The sequence below is a fragment of the Elaeis guineensis genome, chromosome 8, assembly GCF_000442705.2.
Source record: "Elaeis guineensis isolate ETL-2024a chromosome 8, EG11, whole genome shotgun sequence".
NCBI lineage: Eukaryota > Viridiplantae > Streptophyta > Magnoliopsida > Arecales > Arecaceae > Elaeis > Elaeis guineensis.
This window is the reverse complement of record NC_026000.2, coordinates 125,245,558-125,266,868: the sequence shown is the minus strand read 5'-3', so window position 1 is coordinate 125,266,868 and position 21,311 is coordinate 125,245,558. Positions and strand designations below refer to the sequence as shown.

Genomic DNA, 21,311 nt, shown 5'->3' with positions numbered 1-21,311 from the left:
TCTAGCATTGGATCATTTGATTTAAATTGTATATAATCAAAAACAAGAATAGTGCCAACTAATCTAGCATAAAAATAAAAATCATATGCTCAATAGTGGGACTCTATACATATGCAGAATCTGGAGGGGACTAACTACCATTTCATTGAATATTTATGTAGATGATCTATTAAGTTAGCAGTGCCTGCAATTTTCCATCAATATCAAGCTAGACCTTATATTTTGCAAAAAAAAAGAACGAGATGCTGAATCAAATATATAATTTTTTATCAAAAGCTCAATCACACAAATGTCAAGTTTTAATTATCCCATCACTAATATTAGTTGTCAATCACATGCACATATCTACAATCAGGCAAGCCAGTGATCCTGAGATGGAGATTTTCCAATATTTAAAACATATACTTTATATATATATATATATATATATATGTATATATAAAACATGTACTTGATGTTAAAGGCATGCCCCTCTGGACCAATATTGCCAGAGTCCAGAAGGAAAGGACAATGTGATGTGCACGCAGGCCATCCAGTTGCTACTTTAGTGACACTCAGAATCCTTTAAAGATTAAAAAAAAGATTAAAAAAACAAAAAAAGGCTCATGACTCATGGGACACTAGAATTGGCCCACTCCGAGTATATCCTAAGGGTATTTTAGTAATTTCATAGTCTGTTGCTCTCCCTCCTCCCTGCCGGTCTATATCTCTCCCGCTCTTCGTTTCTGCACCATCCCGAATCTTGCTTTCCTTCTTCCCCTCCTTTCGTTTGCCGAATCCACTATTCCGCGCTTCGACGCTTTTTCCAATCTCGGCAACTTGCGCGCTAACCACTGTTTTTGACTCCCGTCACTGGGTCTCTACTCGGATATCATCTCCTTCTTGGTTCCTACCCTTCTCGATATCTTTTAGGGCTCCAATTTGATACCTTTGTCTCCAATTCGAGTTCGAGCTGCCGCTTCGATTTCGGAACTGTTTCTGTGGACTGATCGCGATGCAGCCAGGTAATCAAAGTGGAAGGTTTTGCTTCGTTTTCAATTCAGAATTCTCGATTTCTTGTGTTGAATCCGGGTCCATTTTGGTCCTTTTTCGATCTGTATGTTTTTCTTTCTTTTTTCCCCCTTTTATCGAATGAAATGATTCTGCTCCTGTATTGGGAGAGTCTTTACTTGGAATCGAATTTAGAATCGCTTTAAGCGAGCTGTTGAGTGTGCTGCAGAGAAGTGCACTTCGTTTAATTAACTCTTAATTTGATTATTGTTGAGATCCTTTTTATGATCTTAGAAAGGTTTGCATATCTTCTTGATACTTAATTAATGTGTTTCTTTGCCGATTTGTCTTAAAAATGAAAACTTGTGCATATTTGTTATTTTTTAGGAGAGTTGGAAGTGTTCCAAAAATTGAAGCTCGAGGTACTCTTACATTCCTGTAAATGCTTAAAATTTGATACATATTAGTGGGCTTTGCTTTCTGATCCAGGAAGATGATTTCCCTGTTAGGATGAGAATTTATAATTTGTGGAGTGATGATATAGTTTGCCTTCTTCTAACGGGAAAGCCGATGACTTAGCATTTATGGAAGGAAAAGATTGATTACTCATGAAGTTATGTGCAGTGTGCAATGTGTTGATGCTAAAATCGTCAATCATCTACATATGTGTCTGACGGTTTGGCTTCGTCCATTTGCAAATATGATTTGATTTCTTGTTGAGTTCAGGTCAGTTCTGGTCTCTTTTTGGCCCACCAAAGTGGCGCCAATTGTTCCACTAATCCTATTTCATGATTTTTATTTCAAAGAATCTGCAATTTGGAATTGAATTCAGATTTAGCTGAATAAGATCTTCAAGTGTGATGCAGAAAGCTGCACTTTATTTTGTTGTTCTTACAACTATGTATGATATTCTAGTGGGTTATAGATAAGTTACAGTGGTTGGCGCATGTAGTGGCAGTTTAGCCCGTGCATTTCTCCTTTTCTCCATTCTGAATACTCCAATATTTGAAATGTATGCAACAGAAATCTAGAAGTCTGCTGTATATTCAACTTATTTTGAACTGCAACAGAAATGATATATCATTTTTGTCTTGTGTGGTTTCAGGTTTTGATATAAATAAACTCCGCAGAGAAGCTCAGACACGTTGGTTGAAGCCTATAGAAGTTCTTTTTATCTTACAGAATTATGAAAGTTTCCAGCTTACTCATAAGCCTCCTCTTAAGCCACCTAGTAATATGCATGCTCTTCTAGGATATTAGATTTTGTTGTTCTTGTTGTTGATTGAGTTGAATCCTCTGCTGCTTATGTTTGTGGTATCTGATGTGACTTTTGAATAGGTGGTTCTTTATTCCTTTTCAATAGAAGGGTACTTCGCAATTTCCGTAATGATGGACATTTGTGGCGGAAAAAGAGCAACGGAAGGACCCTTGCAGAAGCACATGAGCGTCTTAAGGTTTGTTTAGTTGACTTATTTATGCTTGTAATGTCAGCCTTTCTGAATGAAGCTATCTTGCCCTCCCCCTCGTTTCAACCCAACATTTTGCTAGAGTTCTTCTTTTTTTCTCTCTCAAGTCATAAAGTATTGCTTATGTTTTCTGTCAAATGATAAAAAGAAGTGCTATGTCTTATAAGGCAGGGACTTATATAAATCTGCACATGCAGTTTCTGTACTTACTAATCATTGTTAATATAGCTTCTCATGATACCAGTTCGCTAAATTGATTATTCTTATCGACGACCAACCTGACAAAATGCAACATCTTGGCATGTCATTAATGATTCAACTCATGACCTTAATGATCATTCTTGCTCTTGAAATTACCACAAAACCTTTTAATAAAGAGCTCCATGGGTGCCACCTGAAAAATCAAAGGATGAGAAGTATTGAAAAAATTGATATTCTGCTCAAGCAAGAGAGAAGGAAAACCCTGACATTTTTTTTTTTAGAGAAGAAAAACCCTGACAATTTTATTCCACCGAATTTATGATATAACTGGTCAAGATCCTTGAGCATGGATTTTGTGTCTGCACATAAAAGTGAAGTGAAATTTTTAACGGTTGCTTGGAATGTTTTAAATATGCTTCCCACAGAAGTAAACAAGGATGTGCAGTATGAAAATGCAAGTACTGAGGCTAAGCTGGTTTTCATATTTGCTGTGACATGTACTTCCACAATTGTGAAAACTTTCATTTTGAAAGCCAGTACTCAGCAGCTAGATTAGGGGTCACACAATTATGGGTTGCCTTGGCATCAACAATACTATCCAACATATTCTGCCCTGATACCAAACCCTGGTAACTTACATCTAAGGTTCGACATTGCCAACTGTATCATCCTGTATTGCTTTCTGTTCCATATGCTTTACTGGCATGTATTGCGACCGTATCCACCTGTATTTATTTAGATTGACACAAATGTGTCATTTGTGCTGGTAAACCTTGAGCAGATATAGGGGTTTACTATTCTACATACATAACAGTTGATGACTGGTATTATGCCCCCATAACTCAAAAACCTGGCCAGTTATTGGAAAGAAATGAGTCACAGCTCTATATGTACACTAATTTGTAGTTGTTACGCAGGTTATTTTCTATTCTAATTATCAATTATTTAATAGAGATTTAGAATTTCTCTTTTTGACAGTGATTGGCATATGGGTTGCTAATATCTCCATTGTTTGACTGTATTATGCCTCCTAAATATCAGTGAACATCGAATTCTTGGTACTCCATGCGCATATTTTAGTCAATCAATAAAATCAGTTATCTTATCTGAAATCACTTTATGCCAAGGTTTGCCGTCTTGGCATATCAGTATAATGTCGGTACGGAGTGGTATGGCATATCAGTATGGTATGGTATGCTCCATATTGGGCAATACAGCAGACCATGGTTTATACTGCTGTTGTTTATGTATTTCTTGTGTGGTCATTTGCACTGTATATTCCTTTCTTTTAAATGATGTTCTGAGAATTCAGTTAACATGGCTAGGTTGCGAATATTGAAGTATTGGCTTGTTACTATGCTCGTGGGGAGCAAAATCAATGTTTTCAGAGGCGCGTCTATTGGATGCTGGACCCGTAAGATTGTATATTCCTAGTAATTTTTAAAGAATTGGCATGCCTTTTAATCACATTTTGTTTCTGATTGATCATATAATTTTTTTTTGCCCTTTGATTTTATTATTATATTAGTTTGACTAATAAAAAAAAAAAACTATCTTAGCCCATGAGCTTGTAGAACACTACCACAATAAGTTTTTTTCTCCATTTATGAGGATATGTTATCTCGATTTTCTTAGTTGAATTATTCCCTATTTTCTTTTTGATTTATTAATCGTTGGATGCTTTGAAACTTCATCATGATGATCTACCCATGAAGTTCATGAAAAGTTTACACCTTCATATTGGAGAGTCTAAGTTATATTATCAACTGGCTTGACTTTATTAATTGTTAAATGGTAGACATGCACATAATATGGAACTATGGAAGGATACTTGTCCGATTTGGTCATATTTTAAGATTTAATTCAACATACAAATTTTCTTTTGTTTGAGGAAGGTGGGAGTAGACCACCTGTAGTTCCATCAGCAGGGAGTAAAACATCGTAGAAGATGGAGGTGAAAATAAGTCCATACTCTTTGCTGTCCATGAAGATTCAAACTTGACTCCTCAAGGGGATGGTCTAAAAATAAAAAATCTGAGATCAGCGACACTGCAACTGGGTTGAGTTGGGTGTGAGCCCAGTTTGATGCAATTCCAATCTAAACTCACTTTATGTCTGAGAGTGCCAAACCATCGCTAGGTAGGTACCAAGTTGGGACTAGGTTTAGGGGTAGACCTAAGCTGTGAGACTAATTTTTGTGAGGTCACATCTGGTCCACTTGGCTTCTCTTTTCTGCTGCCTTCTTAGATTAGGTGCTTGTATATCAGTTTTCTGGGTTATGGAGGGACTTTTTCTCTCTCTGGGAGGATATCTTGATTATAGAAATGAGTGGTATTGACCCAGCTTTCTTGGTCATGCATGAGTAATAGAAGTAGTGCTTTTCTCCTTTGGATATCACAAATGCCACAATATTTATGTGAAGGGATAAGATTTTGACTTCGTCGATGATATTTAATAGATCCCTTTTATTTGATAAAAATAAATGATATTGTTTGAGAAACTTCCCAAGTGTCTGATACAATCGAATATAATGATTGCCTTTTTTTCCCTTCCAAACTAGCCTTCCATAATAACTAATTCATTTTGGATTCTATTGTACCAATGACAAATCTTGTGTGCCAAAGCTGTTTGTTCATGTGAATGCTTTTTAAAAGAATTCAATACAGTAACGATTTATATTGGGTATGCCAGTTCTTTTATAGAACACTCATATCATTAGAAGATTGTGATGAGTAGCACTATTACATGCCTAGTATTACAATCATTAAGTATTTCAATAAATTATATGTGCCTAAGTACACTTTTCTTCTTTTCTGCAGGACCTATGAGCACATTGTTTTTGTCCATTATAGAGAAGTGGCAGAGGTCTGTTACTGATCGCAATCCCCCACCCCCCCCCCCCCCCACAACACACACACACAAAAAAAAAAAAAAGAAAAAAGAAAGAAAAGAAAAGATGGACAAATTCTATATGTACTTTTTATCTTCATCCATTCAATCCATCATTTCCCCAAAGTGGAAGAAGATGAAAGAGTGCTGAAAGAAAAAAGAGAAGAAAATTGAGAAAGAAAGGACTGTAGTTTATGAGGAGTTCATTAAGGTTTCCTGAACACAACCAATCAAAGTTATGGAGAAAGCACCAAACAAGAAAACTGAAAAAATATTCTATACTGGACATATAAGAGTATCCTGCAACACCAGTCTTTACACACCTGTGTATCTATATGCTGAAATGAAATTGCTTTATGCTTTATAATCTTCAAATGATCATCTATATTTTCAGAATTGTGCTAACTACACACATACATCTATTGAAACGTCCGAAAATATATACATGTATGCCGCTGCATGCACACATACTTAATATATATCTCAAGCACGCACATGCACATACTCACCCAGTCTAATTTAGACATTTCTTTAAATTTCTTTAACTAAATGTAGACTGCTTGAATTTATGCTAAGATGCAATAATGCATGAATCTGGAACTTGAAGGATCAACTGTCACCATTAAATAGCTATACAAGGCTTCTGTCTTAATGTGAATTGATAATGTTTTTTTTTCTTTTTTTTTTTAATGGTAAGCAGGATGGGATATTAAATGTTGATCTTGTGGAAGTGAAATCTAGGTTCTCCTTAGAAGGGCTGAACCATTCATGCTGTTCAATACATCAAGGAAAGATTGTTAAAAAAGATATGAATCTTCAGCATTTCTCATCTGAGAAAAGTTGACTCATCAGAAAACTGGAAGCTTTAGGTGCCGTAGAGTCATAGACAAATACATGGAGAAAAGTCACAATATGCAAAGCCTGCTTCTTAAATGTTTACACTATGGTTCAAGATTCACCAACAAAATTTGACTGACAACTGAAGATTCAGGGCCATATAGTGGCTTCAAATTTCACCAATATGACCACCAACATTATAAAAGAGTTAGGGTAGCCTCCTTTCTTGCGGTGGCCACTTTATGTCAAAAGTGGCAGTGCCTTTTGCAGGCAAAGGCAATAATGGCAATGCTAGGGAGGGGAGAGAGTTTTGGATTTCCTAGGCTATGCTGGAGTGCAGGATCATTGGTGCCTTGTGCCCAAATTTCTTGGTCAGTTGCTAGAATATAAGGAATATAGGTAATCTGATAGGAGACTGCTGCTAAAACTGTGGGTTTCTTTTGGTGACTGGATATGTAGTTAGAGTTGCTTGGTGGCTTAAACTTGGAATATGGGTTCACTGCTTTTAACTGGATAGCAGTATAACTTCTAAATAAATATTCATGCCTAAAGTATTGGTTATGATTAAGTGAGCATCATCTCCCCATTTAGCAAAGGCAACAGACCCACTAGGTGTGTACAGAAAGATTACATTTCATAAGTCAACATCTCACTTGTTTTCATTACCAAAATAGCTGTTTCTGATTTAAAACAATACAAGTGGAAGAATGGATGGAAAAGAATGTGGCGGAACAAATAAAAAAGGATAAACACAAAATTAGTATAAGAAACATGGTTTAATTGCTACCCCCTCTCAAACAAAATCCTGGATCAGCCCTTGGGAAACCAAACATTATTTTTATCTTCATTATTTAAGTTGAGGGCACATCATATACATATATGCCTGGGTAACTGTCATTCTGTTACATATGCTATTTATGATCAACTAATCTTCTCTTAGGCGTAGGTAACCTAACAGATACATGATCATGTAGAGTACAAAGTTATGATTTGAAAACATAAGTAAATAAAAAATTTAGACCTCAAGACATAAGAAGGAGCTTGTAGTATCAACCCACAAGGTTTGGATGTAATGGAGCTTCTAGGATTTCAAAGGTAGTAATGGCAATGGAAGGCAAAGGATGATAATGTCTCAGAAAGTGGTGAGATAAGAAGCTGGATGGAGAACCAATGGATTAAAGTGTAGAGGAATAACACATTAGTCACCCATTTGCTGGCTAGTAAACTCCAAGTACAAAATAAACCTCGAAGGCTCAAACACTATCTCAAATTTTGTGTTAGCTAATATCGTGATATAGTGTCATTTAGGGGTGAAACCAGATCGGATATGAATCTAATAATAGTATATCCATATCTATATTTGTTTTATTGGACGAATACAAATATAGATACAAATAATAGTTGGATGCAAAAATTCATATCCTTATTTGTTTTAAATAGATATAGGTACTAGTTGGATACTGAAAGTATGGATATAAATCCAGATATAAGTCGGATAACTAAACTTTATGACCACAGAATCAAAGATATTACTAAGTGGATTATAAATCAAATTAATAGCATATTAATATGGTTATCTATTTCTCTTAACAATTCATGAGTGCTATATAAAATTAAATAAAATTATAAATAGAATGACATATTTGGATACGGATCAGATGTCTATCCATATCCATATCTATTTTTTTTGATTGATATGGATATGGATACAAATATTGGTTTGATGCTCAAATTTCTATCCATATCCCGATAGATTCGGATATATATTATCTGATCCACTTTCACACTGAGTGTCATTGTCTCTTAAGATGCAATTCTACACTTACTATATTCCTAGCTCTTCTATGCTTTCTCATTTCTTCTTGTTGTTGTCATGCAAGTGGTGCATTCATTTTTAACAAGTGGTACATATGAAGGTGTATTGATTGTGTATTGTTTTACTTCACTTTTTCTTGGTTTCATCCAGGGAACATTTGTTGAACCAATTTTCAGATTCTCAACTGAATCTTCTCCAACTTGCAATCAGAGCAACGGTATAACTGATGCTCAAGTACAAGGCTTCCCTTCTCAAATTAATGACTTAAATGAAGGATGCCAAAATTCTAGCAGTCCAGTATCAGTGGAAGAAGTTAGTTCTGAGTTTGTTGCAGGAAAAACTGAGAGGCCCTACTTGGATAGAATGGATAGATCAGAAACTTATAATCAGCCATTGCTGCCAGATGTCAGTCAAGCACTAAGAAAGCTTGAAGAGCAGTTAAGTTTGGATGATGATAATGGTGGTGGTGGTGACATCTATTCCAAGGAGAAATTACATCCTAACTGCAATCAGAATCAGGAATCAGAACATTTAGGGCTTCTAAACTATGAGACAAGGGACCTCTCACAGGAAACACTTGACAGTCTATTTGATCAATTCAAACATGAAGCAAGTGGTTATGTTGAAGAGGCTGGACTGCAAGATGGCTCTAGCACCATCCAGATTGTGAAGACTCCAGGTACGTCATAGTTTCTTCATTTTTATAATCAACATGGTCGAAGTCAATGACTATTGGTTGGGTTGATTAGGCTTGGTCCAGTGACTAACTTTAATGCCTAACAAACCTGATTAAAATAACTTATTGAGAGAAGTTTTCAACTGTTTTCACTACGATTGCACCATCTACTCATGATTTTGCTAATTCAAGTTCCAATATCCAAGCAAGAGCTAATCTTCTACAAATCAGCTCATGATTTAGTAAACACAGTATTTTGCTTGTTGCAATAAACTTAATAAGAGAAACCACCAGAGAAGAGGCCACCGATGTCAAAGCAAGCCATAATACCATTAACAATTTATGATCCATTAGCTGATTGCCGCTTAATCTATCTTTGATAACCATGCAATTTACTAGTACCAATAAATTTCTACTCTGGACTATCATATAGCTAATATTGGGCACCTTATTAATTTCCATTATTATGTACTGTAAAGTAATTCATAGTTTCGTAGCATTAATGATGCATGCATTTACCTTGGGCTGCAGAGTGTTCGGGATGGTCTCATACCCTGCTAAATTCTACCTCTGACCAAAATTCTTTTAGAGGTGACTCTGGCTTGCCGACTCATGGAAAAGATAAAAACATTCATGGGCTGGAGACAGTGCTCTTAGATGAAAATGCTGTATATTCTTCTTCTGCCTTCTCAGGGATATGGCTGGAACAGAGTCCACTGAAAACTCCTCTTGCAACAGATTCTGGTTTGCCAGTAGCACAAAAACCATGGTTTAGCATATGTGAAATCTCTCCAGAGTGGGCATTTTCTTTTGAAAGTACAAAGGTAAGCCGACAAAATATTATGGAATTTTTTGATTCTTTAATCTTTTCTGTCAACATGTTTTTTGATCTATTTCAGTGCTTAGCTATGCAAAGAGAATTTGTAAAATGACACACAATTTTGTATGAAAAACTTGTAGAATTTCACAACGACATGAATGTTGGATTTGATAAACTTACTGCAAACATAATAAGAAAATCTTTTTCTTGAGTATTGCATAGAGTGCTTTTTATGCATATAGATGTCATGAAAAGTTACATTTAAGATTTCTCCACGTTAGATAATAGCACATGGTGGGCGACCACCTAACTTTAATGAAGAGGAATGGAAGGAAGAATCTTTTTGGGAGGTATTGTACATGTTAAAATATTTCACTTCTTACACAGTCAAATTAGATGTGGGAATAGGGTGCTTAACTTGATTATCAATGGTGGGGGCATGAATTTCAACAAGTTGACTCACCATTTTTCATAAGAGAATGGTCAGATCAACCTATTCACAATGTAATGCATTTTTCCCTTCAAAATAATACATGTAAGGACTCAAGCTGTTGTTGTATCATGTGGGCAATGTCTCGCATACTCTTTTGTGACAACCTTGATTGGACAATAAATAGGTGATTTGCAACAACAAGGCAACAGACATTCATATTCTGATGTCAAATGATCATGTTGAGGTCATTGAAAGTTGAAGAAGCTATATCAAAGAATGCTGAACCATAAAAAAGTTGATATTTACTCCATGAGTCTAGCCTGGATTAATGACAAAGAAGAGAACGTAAATGCGTTAGTGATAGAAGTTATTAAATTATATCTTATAAAAGAGGAAATCAAGAAATTTTCACTCTCTCCAGTTTCATCAATATTCCCTCCTCTGGCCTGCCACCCTTCCCTTCACACACACATCTACAGAAAAAAAAAAAAGAACAAAAGAAGAAGAAGAAGAAAGGAAAGCAAGAAAACTCAAATGCAATATAACCCACAGTTGAGGATCTACAAGTTTATCAGACAATTTAAAGGTTTGCTACTGAAGATTTGTTTTTCTTTTTCTGCAAATAATGGTGGGATCCCCACCATTATCTCTCTCTATGATGCACCCTTTTCATTATTATAACAAAAAGTTTGTTGGACTTGGACATAACTTTATCTCAAAAAGAAGGAAAAAAAAAAAAAGGAAAAAGGTGTGATACAGATTCTCCTCCCTAGTGGAGAAAGGGTGGAGCCACTGCCCTGTAGCAAATTTGCAAAATTAAACATATTCCCAGACCTCCTCCCAAATGGGTTGTTGTGATTGCTGAGTGATAGCTCAATATGTGGTCTGCTACAGAAGATTGAAGTTACTGAAAGGTTCTAGGAATTATCAGCTGGCCTAGGTGGAAGGAAGTTTTTTAGACAGTGGGGATTTAGAAAGTTTCAATAATTTGTTTTGGAATATTATGGTCCTACTTTTTTGGCTCAAAGAATTTAGTGATGCTTATTCGCCACATCAACCAATGCACTCACTGTTGAATTTTGTAATGGTGCATAAAGAAAGAGATTGAGGACATGTAATAGTGAAGAATGTGGGGATGTAAACTACGTAAGTGGTGTACATCGATTCATAAAGGCCAAGTTTATTCCTTTATGTAAAGATATTCATATGGTCTATCAACAATTGATAAAAATGCAAGATATCCAATGTTATGTGCTTATCCATTAATATGATTTTTTTTTTTAAACAAAATATTGGTGGATTAATATGATGTATTAGGTACTAATTATCTGTATTAGTGGTACAAGGTTGTTTCAGATGTGTTATTGTGTATGGATGGTTACCAAAGGGAATTTATTGCTGCAAATTATTTATGTATATTTTTGTTGATGTAAATGACTAAATTATATGGTGAATTTCAGATCAAAGGATGTTCTTTTGGAGAACTAGGAAGATTGATCTTGCTTGAAGAGGATCATAGGATGTTGGCTCCCGTCAAAGGGAATCAGTTTTACCGCTTTTCGATATATCTAAATGAATCATGTATCTTCCAACATGGCACTTGTCAACAAATTTTATCACTTTATCATCTAATTCATAGATTGAACCTTTAGATCTGCAAAAATGAAAAGTTGAAAATAACAATAGACAAGAAGTTCAAACCATGAGCGGAATTAATGCTTTTTGGGATGGTCAAACATAAGTTACAAGAGGGTAAGTCAGATAAATCCCTCTACTATTACGTACCATATGGAATTATGTTGTCGAAGTAGCATGCAATGGTATAAACTGATATATAGCAACATAGCTAACCCAGGTGGTGCAGAAGTATGCCAGATTTGTGCCAGTAACCTCTGACATAGTTTATATTGCAGCGTATGATGTTGTAGGTGCTCGAATTTTATATCTTAAAGAAAGGACCTAAATTCAAGATGAGTTCTTGAAGCAATATTAAACATTGCAAGAGCTTTTTTTCCTAGTTTATTTTTGGAATTCCATTTAGTCTATGAGTCTAATGTCACTTTTCACATTTTAGCTTTGTTTTAATTAAATTTTGTGGTGGATATTTTGGGTATTCTAAAGCCAGCTTTGAATAACCGTCTCAACAATCATGTCTTGGTTTTATTTTTAATTGTAAGCAAGGATGGTGGAACCATCTTGAACTACTTGATTTGGGGCAAATCGAGCCGTATCAGTGGTGGATTGGGATGGTTTCGGCCTTCAAATTGAGAAACTGGCAAAAGGGGGAGAGAAGGAGAAGGAAATAAAGGAGGACAAGGGAGAGAGAGGGAGTAAGGAGCAGGAGGGAGAGAGGGAGAGTGTGGCAGTGAGCAAGAGTTGCTAGAACATGGCCGGAGGTGGGGGGCAAGAGAAGGCTTTTGAAGCCCTCTCTCTTTCGTGTGTCGGAATAGGATAGAGAGAGAGAGGGAGAGTGCTCTACTCCTATTTTGACACACGGAGGAGAGAGAGCTTCAAAAGCCCTCTCTTGCCCTTCCTTTGGCCATGTTCTAGCAACTCTTGCTCACTACCACCCTCTTCCTCTTCCCCCTCCCTCTCCTTCTTGCTCCCTCTCTCTCTCTTTTGTCCTCTATTTTCTTGTTGGCCCCATTTTGATGCAAGGAGGAGAGAGGGCTTTTGAAGCCCTCTCTTCCCCTGCCCTTAACCCTATGCTAATGGCCCTCACTCACCACCACCCTCTCTTTCTTCCTCTTTCTCTCTCTCTTCCTTTTTATCCCTTTCCCTCCCTTCCACTCTCTTATGCTCATTCCTTCTACCCCTCCCCGTCCCCCCGCCTCCCCCCCCCAAAAAACCACCACCCTCTCCCACTCTCTCCCTTCTTCCTTTGTCTCCCTCTCCCTCCTCTCTCTCTTTTAGTCTCTCTCCTTCTCCCTCTTCCTTCTCTTGTTGGTTTCCCTATCGGGTCACAAGCACAGGGGCGTCCTATATTGTATTGCCGCCTTACCGACACAAGTGTTGGTCCCGGTACTATGGATCTTGGTTGTAAGGTTGATGACGAAGTCTTGTAGTCATTGAGATTTACTTCAGGGGTATGTACAAGCTCTATTGAGATCCGTCTTTTGTGAAGTTCTTTCATTCTTTCTTTGATTTTGCATAATCCCTTATTTGCCTTCTTGTGAAAGGCATTCGCTTCTTTCTGTGTCAGCCATTATGTCTTCTTAGCGATGATAAGTGATTTGATAATTAAGCTTTGTATTTTTAGCCTGGCGAGGAACCCAATGGACAACTCATGTGATAGGCACCTTCTTCTGTAGCTAATTTTGAGAGATTTAGCTTTTATTCCATAGTGACAATTACATGCATGAGGATGATCTTTTGTTCAACCCTGGGGAACAATTCCAACATGCATCTAATGGCAGCTCCACCAAGGTTGCCTCTTCTTATTTTGTGAGTTATCTTTTCAGTTCCTTTGTATTATGAACTTTGGATTATTCAACCATTACCAAGACCCGTCATTTCATACCCCTTTACCATCACTGGTCTTAGATTTATGTTCCTATCCTTTCAATTCAAATTCTCAAATCTAATCTTCATTAGAGTGCGGGAAGAATTCCAGCAAACTGATATATTTATGAACTCTTCCATCAGAGCTTCAGTTAATCAATAGCTGTATACTTCTACCTTAAAATTTTTCACTAGGAAACATCCTCATATTTGGTAGAGCGATAACTATGATGTGGCATGGTGTAAAACATCATGACCTAAGAGGAGAAAGAAGAAGGAATGAAACTCTTATCTGGTTATAAATCAGTTGGAGAATGATAGAAAATAGTCGCTCTTGGTCACCAGTTACGAGATCTGGATTCTTGCAAGTGCCATGTCTAAAGGCACCTAAACACTCTCAAGAGACAATCTAAAGCCTTCAGGATTACCTCAACCTAATCTACAAACATAACAGGCCTTTGGTATTCATAAGCAAGATAGGATTCTAAAAACTACTAAAGATTCCCCCTGAACCTCCATAACAAGATCCTTTATCCTTCCTTGCAATGATGCTAGTCCAGCTGGTTATTGACAAATGATTAGATCTTCAAGCTCAATGAAATCACCAGTGGCGCGTCAAATGCATAGACCTGAAATTTGGCTGAAAGTACAGATCAAATTGCTTACAAAAATTTCAGTGTAGATTTTATGCATATGCTAATTAATATTTAAACTTTGACAAAACATGAACAAGACTTGAATCTTCATCTTTCTTGATGGGTCAAATGTTATTGATACTTGACATTAGGGAGTTCACCCACAAATCTCAACTTCATTAGCATGTTTATTTACTTTTTTGAACCATACAACTTGATAATGCACACCATATGTGTTGCATGATCCTGTCCTTGACGGCAAAATGATTGGATTCAATCTGATAGACCTTTGAGCTCCATTCTAGGAGAAGATGAGCCTCTCATCATATATCCTTAAGGAAAACTTGGATGGCTGTCAGGTTTTCACTAATGCCAGATTCAAATCTTCACTTCTTCTAGAACAATTAATCAGTGTACCTTGAAGCATTGTGATTGATCATCCAAAAAATGGCAAGTGTACATTAAAGCCATCTTCAACCACCTTTTTGGAAGATAGATTGGTAAAGTGATTTTCTTCTTCCTCGACTAATCCAACAGGATTTTAAGTCATACTGCATGGATATGGGTGATGTATCATTCATTGCTGATCTAGAATATCATTATGGTCCAAATTCTTACTCTGTCGTTCTCTCTTGATCATTAAGACACAATTTTGGAGAACAACTAATAGCCTCCCCAAACTTGAAGCTACTTGATTTGCATATCTTCACTGGGTTCTCAGTCTTCTTTAACATCTTCCCCATCTGACAGAATAAAGGTAGTATGCTCCCAACTTGATAACAAATCTTTCACATTCAAAGCACTTAAATGTCATTTATTGGAACTTATTTTGGATTTAACATGATTATCTGGTTCATTTGTACAAACATCAGGAATTAGCATAAACCTTGTTTTAGCAATTTCAATACTTCTATATGGCACACTTAGTCTATAAATGATATCAACACTTTATCCTCTTCACACCCTTGTTGAACATCAGAAATGATGTAGATTTTGGACAGAAATCTTTTCTAGCATGGAAGAAACTCACATCTCACACAAATGCAAAAGGACATGGTTGTAACAAAATCTGTTCTAGATCAAGCTTCATCCAACATTGTCTCAAAAGGAACAAGAGATGCCAATAATAACTGAAGGGAGGACATTAGGCAGTGTGTTGGATTAATTTCATAGATTATCTAATACTATGTTGTAACTGTAGTTCTCAAACAACAGCAATAGATCTAGCCATGTTGTCAGGTGGATCTACCATGAGCTTGTTGATCTGTAGAGTTCTGTTAAAGAGACAGCCCCTTCAAGGGACAATATTGAATTAAAAATTGAGAAAAAAGCTGAAAGAAAAGATACTAAGAAATGAAAGTACAAGAATAATCTTGAAGGCCTTCTTTTTTTTTTTTTTTTTTAAACAAGCCTTAGGGTCAATGTTTGTCTTATCAGTACTGGACTCCATACTGCTACGATGCTGGTTCAGTGTCAATATGCCTGGTACAGGGGTTTCGCAGACTGAGACTCAGAATGCCCTTTGTACCAAGTCTCGATTTGGTAGTGGCTGCGGTATGGTATGTGCTGTATGGGTGGCATGCACCGGTATGACGAACCATGCTTGGAGTGACTCTGACTTAGGAGCAAAAACAAGAATATTGCTACAGATTACACTATGCTGATTAGGGTCAAAGCTACCTACTTAGGGCTAACCACATACCGAATTTTGAATTACAGCCTAAAAATGAACATTTTACTAATGCAAAATGAACTGAAATTATAAGAAATATCCATCGTATTTCAATTATTTTTTGTTATTTTTAGAAATATTGGACTTTGAGACCCTTCTCATTCTAGCCTTTGTCATCGCTTACAATTTGTTGGAAAGTTTTGTGAGATTTACTAGGTTTATTCTTTCTTATCAGGGAAAAAATAATAGCTTCATTGTCAGATGATATGGTTTTAATTCATGAGAAAGTACATGAGTAAATTGGCTTGATGGAAGAAGGCCTTAAAGGATCAAGGCTTAAATATCAACCAAAAAATTAGAGTATTTAAAATGCAATTTAGTGAAAGTAAAAATGAAGATAAGGCCTTGGTCTAGGTTGATGGACTAGAAATACCATAGAGTGATAAAGTTTTTATTTAAGATCTATTATGGAAAATAATGGAGAAAATGGTGAAGCCAAGCTTTAGAAATAGGGCCAATTGGATGGAGTGGAAAGGTCCTGCGAGGGTCTTATGTGCTCAACATATACCTGGATCATTTAAAGGAAATATTTATGAAAGGTGTTGTGAGTGGTTCACTTCAGAATGTCAAGCAATAAAGAGGGCCCAAAAAACAAGTTCAATGTAGTAGAAATGGTAATGTTGAGATGATCATGTAGTAAAATTTGAAACATTAGAGTAAGAAATGGTTATATTAGAGGAGTTATAGGAGTTGAGAAGTTAAGGACAAAGTGATGGAGAATCGACTGTAGTAGGATATGTATGTAGAATGAAGATCGTAGGAGCTCCAATAAGGAGGTTCACTTTGATCTTTTTTGAAGTAGGGGAGGACATATTGGTGACATATATACAAGCAGCCAGTTTAATGATGTTGAAAAGCTTGAGATAACATTAAAGGTTGCCAAAAATAGGAATGCTTGGTGATTATTAGTTCTTAAAGTTAATACATATAGCTGGGAAAAAGCTTGATGGTTATGGTAATGGTTGTTAAATGTAAGGAACCATGAACATTCTTGTTTCTTTCTTTACAACCTTATTGTTAATTTTTCTTTACATCCTTAGCAAAACTATCATTTTCTTCAATGCTATGAAGAACTTGTGTCAAGCAGCCTTAGAACTAAACAAAGAAGTGCACAGTGCAGGTTATCATTGTGGCAGACTTTCTTTGCAATCCTTCAGGGCACTCATGGGGCATATTATTTGGGGACACTAAAGTTCCTCTAGAAATTGTTCAGGAAGGTGTCTTCCGATGTCTGACTCCCAAGCATGATACTGGAAAAGTCAAATTGTGCATTACATCTGGCAATGGGGAACCCTGCAGTGATGTACGAGAATTTGAATTTCGTTCAAAGCCTGGTACCTCAAGTTTCAGTAGCACTTTACACAAAGCAGATACAATGAAGAGCACTGAGGAACTGTTGTTGCTAGTCAAATTTGTAGAGATACTTTTATTGGGCCATCAGAGTGCATCTGTTCTTCAAGAAGGTGGTGTTGAATCATATTTTGATCCTTCCAGAAAATTGAAAATAAATGAGGATCGGTTCGGGGAAATTGCTGAATCTCTCCAAACTGGTAGAGATACTCCAACAAACACAATAGATAGGATTGTGCAAGAACTATTAAAAGATAAGTTGCAGCTGTGGCTATCATCTAAACGTGTGGGAAATTCAGACCAAATTTGTGTGTTGTCCAAGCAAGAGCAATGCATCATACACATGATTTCTGGCTTGGGTTATGACTGGGCCTTAAGCCCAATTCTTAATTCTGGCATTGGCATAAATTTCCGTGATCCAAATGGGTGGACTGCGCTTCATTGGGCTGCACATTTTGGAAGGTAACTAAGATTTCACAAAGCACACATTCTGTTATGGATTATCCTTAGTGGAACAATAAAAGTTATATATTCAATGGTGGAGCCCATGGGCATATATCATAAATATTAAATTGATTTAGAATTTGATTTTTCTGTCTGTGCTGCAAAAAAATTGCTTATGAGTCTTTAAAATATTGATTGTCACAGGGAGGAAATGGTTGCTGCACTTCTTGCTGCAGGTGCTTCAACTGGAGCTGTGACGGATCCCACTTCACAAGATCCAGTAGGCAAAACACCAGCTTCTCTTGCTGCTGCCAATGGCCACAAAGGCCTTGCTGGATATCTTTCAGAAGCTGCACTAACCAACCATCATTTTTCTCTTGTAACGGGAAAAAGTGAGATTTCCAAAGAGTCTGGTTCTGCGGAGGCAGGAGTGGAGACCATATCGCAGAAAAGTGCCCACTTACAAGGTGGTACAGAGGATCAGCTTTCACTAAGAGATTCCTTGGAAGCTGTCAGAAATGCAGCTCAAGCTGCAGCACGAATACAATTTGCCTTCCGTGCTTATTCTTTCAGGAAAAAACATCAACATGCTGCTACAAATCAAGACAAGTATGGTTTGTCTCCAGAAGATATACATGGAATTAAGTTTCATAAAGCAGCTCTGTCTATTCAAAAGAACTATTGGTGTTGGAAGGGACGTAAAGAATTTTTAACCTTACGTAAACATGTTGTAAAGATACAGGTAATCAAGCTGCCATGTTTCTTTTGTAATTGTAATACATATCTGCATGAAAATTTAATTGATATTATAGTATAATCAGTCAATAAAATTAAAGCTTGAGCGGCACATACCAAGATGTTTCTACCACCATAAGATCACTACTGTTGGCTCAACTGCTAGATCATTGAGAATACATGCAAATCCCACCAAGAATTCCAAGTGTTATTTTTTGACAACTGTATTAGTAGAGCAATGCCGTACTTTCTTTCAGTTATCGGCTCTCCTGAAAACTAACTTAAACTGCTCTTGAACATTCATAGTTGGACAATAGACACAAATCATAGCTATGCAGTTAGCTGATAATAGCATATGACCTTGAAGCAAGGTTTAGCATGAGATATAGCAGCTGTAGAGCCTGATATTTAGTGTCAAAATGTCATATGACAATTATTTACAAACAAGATCTGAATCATTATTGAACTCATGTACCTTGTGATGACTTGGATTTTTTGCTCATAGAAGGATGCACCCTATTCTGACAAACCTTCAACTCTCTGGTAGATGTTCGTTGTTTTCCAAATGAACAAGCAGAATATGTTTTTTTCACTTTCTTCTTATTACAGGCTCGTGTAAGAGCTCATCAGGCAAGAAAGAAGTATGAGCTCCTTTTGACTGTTAGTATCCTAGAAAAGATAATATTGCGGTGGTCTAGGAGAGGAGTTGGCTTACGAGGGTATCGGGCTGAAGCAGAATCAATCGATGAAGAGGAAGAAGCTGATATACTCGAGATCTTCCGTAAGAAAAAAGTGTATGCTGCTCTTGACGAAGCTGTCTCAAGGGTTCTATCATTGGTGGACTCCCCTAAAGCACAGCAGCAATACCGCCGAATGCTTGAAAGATACAGCAAAGCTAAGGTAACAACTTGTAACATCAATACAAAACCATATACTATGCAGGCACCTGACATATCTGGGCCTTAACAATTGGTGTTCAAAAAATATTGTTGATTGATCATGTAACTATGAAAACATTAATTGTTGGAACACTTTTCCCTGCAAAATGACCTAGGGCCTGTTTGCCAGCCTGGCTTTTAGTAAATCAAGATAAGGTTTTATCTGAAGTGTTGTATGTCTTGTGAAAAGTTAAAAGTCCTTTATAGCATGGAATGGAATATATCGATGCAGTATTGTTTTTTGATCACGGTTTTTCAAATTAAAGTTTTTATGGGCAGTGAATGAGCAAAAACAAAGGAGCATGATTCTGAAAAATATAGATTTGACCACAATTTATTTTTTAAGAATTAATCATAAGTTCCTTTTTCTTCCTCTTCACAGGCAGATTTGAGCAAAGTAGAAACAGCGACAGCCAGTGTCACAGATGATTGCGAGTCACCACAAATTGAAGACTATTTTGATCAGTCTGCATGGAACTAATGAACTTTTAGAAGTAATAACCCTTAAAACTCCATGAGAACCGGATTTTAAATAGATATTGTGAGTTTGTTAATCTTGGTCTAATTACAGGCTGATGAGCAGTGTCTTAAGATGTGTCAAGACTCACAGACAATTGCAAGTTAATAGAAAATGATGACTTCTGTATGTTTACGTAAGACAAGGCGCCAACCATAAGAGTGATGGTTGCTTGTGAGAGGTTCGTTGCATTCAGCTGCCTGTACAGATATCTCCAGTGGTGCAACAATAAACCCTATATATGTTTGGTGTAAATTAATGGTTAGTTTCTTATATCTGATGTAAATGCTGGTCTGTCATGAGATGGGACAGTTGCTTGTTAGATATTTTGTAACAGTAGCTGCCTGTATGTGTTCTCATTGTTGATAAGCCCCATGTTTTGCTTTTGACAAAAGTGTGGCTTTTGTTAGTAATGCAGGGCTTGGTTGCAATTTATTTCTGGCATCTGCTCTCTTAGTTGATTGTAAAATAGAAGCAGTGTATTGAAAGTTTTATTATGATACATGATCACAAGCTTTTTATCTGCTGCTTATTATTGTTTTTATTTTTTTATTAGAAGGTTGAATTGATGGAGATATCTGTTGGCAAAAATAAGGAAAAGAAAGAGGAAAAAAAAACTGCTATTGTAGTAAATAGATGTACTTGAAACAGATTTTCAAAAGAATAAGTTCCAGTGTTTCTGTGTTTGGATGTCACTTACATCTGAGAGTAACAAAACAACTATTTCTGTCCATTATTTTCATAAAAAAGTATTATAGCTCCAATGCCCAGTACCTTGGCACTAGAGATCACAAAAATGATTAGGTTGGACATCTAAGCAAACACAAAAATCTAGATACCATCTCTTCTTCTGTGCCCCTTCAGCATCCATTTAGTTCCTACCATATAAAATATCAAATGCCTAGGATATTGCTTCGTGCTTGGGGTCACACTTCTTGCTTTTGTTTTATAAATCAACTCTTATCTCTACTACTGTAATGTCCAGGAGTAGACAAATTTTCTTGCTAAGACATACCCTTTCTAGCTGGAGTTTTCCAATTGAAATGGCATAAATAATAAAGTCATTGACAGAAGCATAATACTAAGAGAAGGAGAGAGGGAGAGAGAACAAACAATTTAGTCACAATAAATCTATTTCTTGAAATTGCAAATTAAAGAAGCAGACGTCCGAGAGTGATCAGCCCACTTCCATCTTATCTCCAACAAGAAATTACAGCCTCCTTACCCCCCCCAATATTTTTGCAATAAAAAATAAATAAATATCCTTCCACATGCATTGCGCATGCATAACACTCGTTTAAGTAAAGAGAAGTGCTTTGCAGTGCATGTTT

General features: G+C 36.5%; 1 protein-coding gene across 4 annotated transcripts; it reads left to right on the top strand.

Annotated features, from left to right (window-relative positions):
- The first annotated feature begins 715 nt into the window (after positions 1–715).
- Positions 716–20,419, top strand: LOC105035831 (calmodulin-binding transcription activator 4). Of its 4 annotated transcripts, XM_010911533.4 has the most exons (12): positions 716–1,004; positions 2,096–2,221; positions 2,329–2,444; positions 3,983–4,071; positions 5,477–5,522; positions 8,350–8,878; positions 9,407–9,699; positions 17,117–17,808; positions 17,995–18,532; positions 19,135–19,425; positions 19,846–19,957; positions 20,035–20,419. In XM_010911533.4, exons 1-11 carry the CDS (start codon positions 995–997, stop codon positions 19,942–19,944), a joined length of 2,829 nt encoding a protein of 942 aa, XP_010909835.2. In that variant the 5' UTR covers positions 716–994; the 3' UTR covers positions 19,945–19,957; positions 20,035–20,419. The 4 variants fall into 4 exon arrangements, with proteins under 4 accessions (XP_010909835.2, XP_010909839.2, XP_010909834.2 ...); XM_010911537.4 differs by having other exon boundaries at positions 9,569–9,699; positions 19,846–20,419; XM_010911532.4 differs by having other exon boundaries at positions 19,846–20,419.
- The last annotated feature ends 892 nt before the right edge of the window (positions 20,420–21,311 follow it).

Coding starts and splice junctions, on each gene's coding strand:
- LOC105035831 (XM_010911533.4), top strand. Junction 2,222..2,328: donor GCCTCCTCTTAAGCCACCTA/GTAATATGCATG, acceptor ACTTTTGAATAG/GTGGTTCTTTATTCCTTTTC. Junction 17,809..17,994: donor TGGGCTGCACATTTTGGAAG/GTAACTAAGATT, acceptor TGATTGTCACAG/GGAGGAAATGGTTGCTGCAC.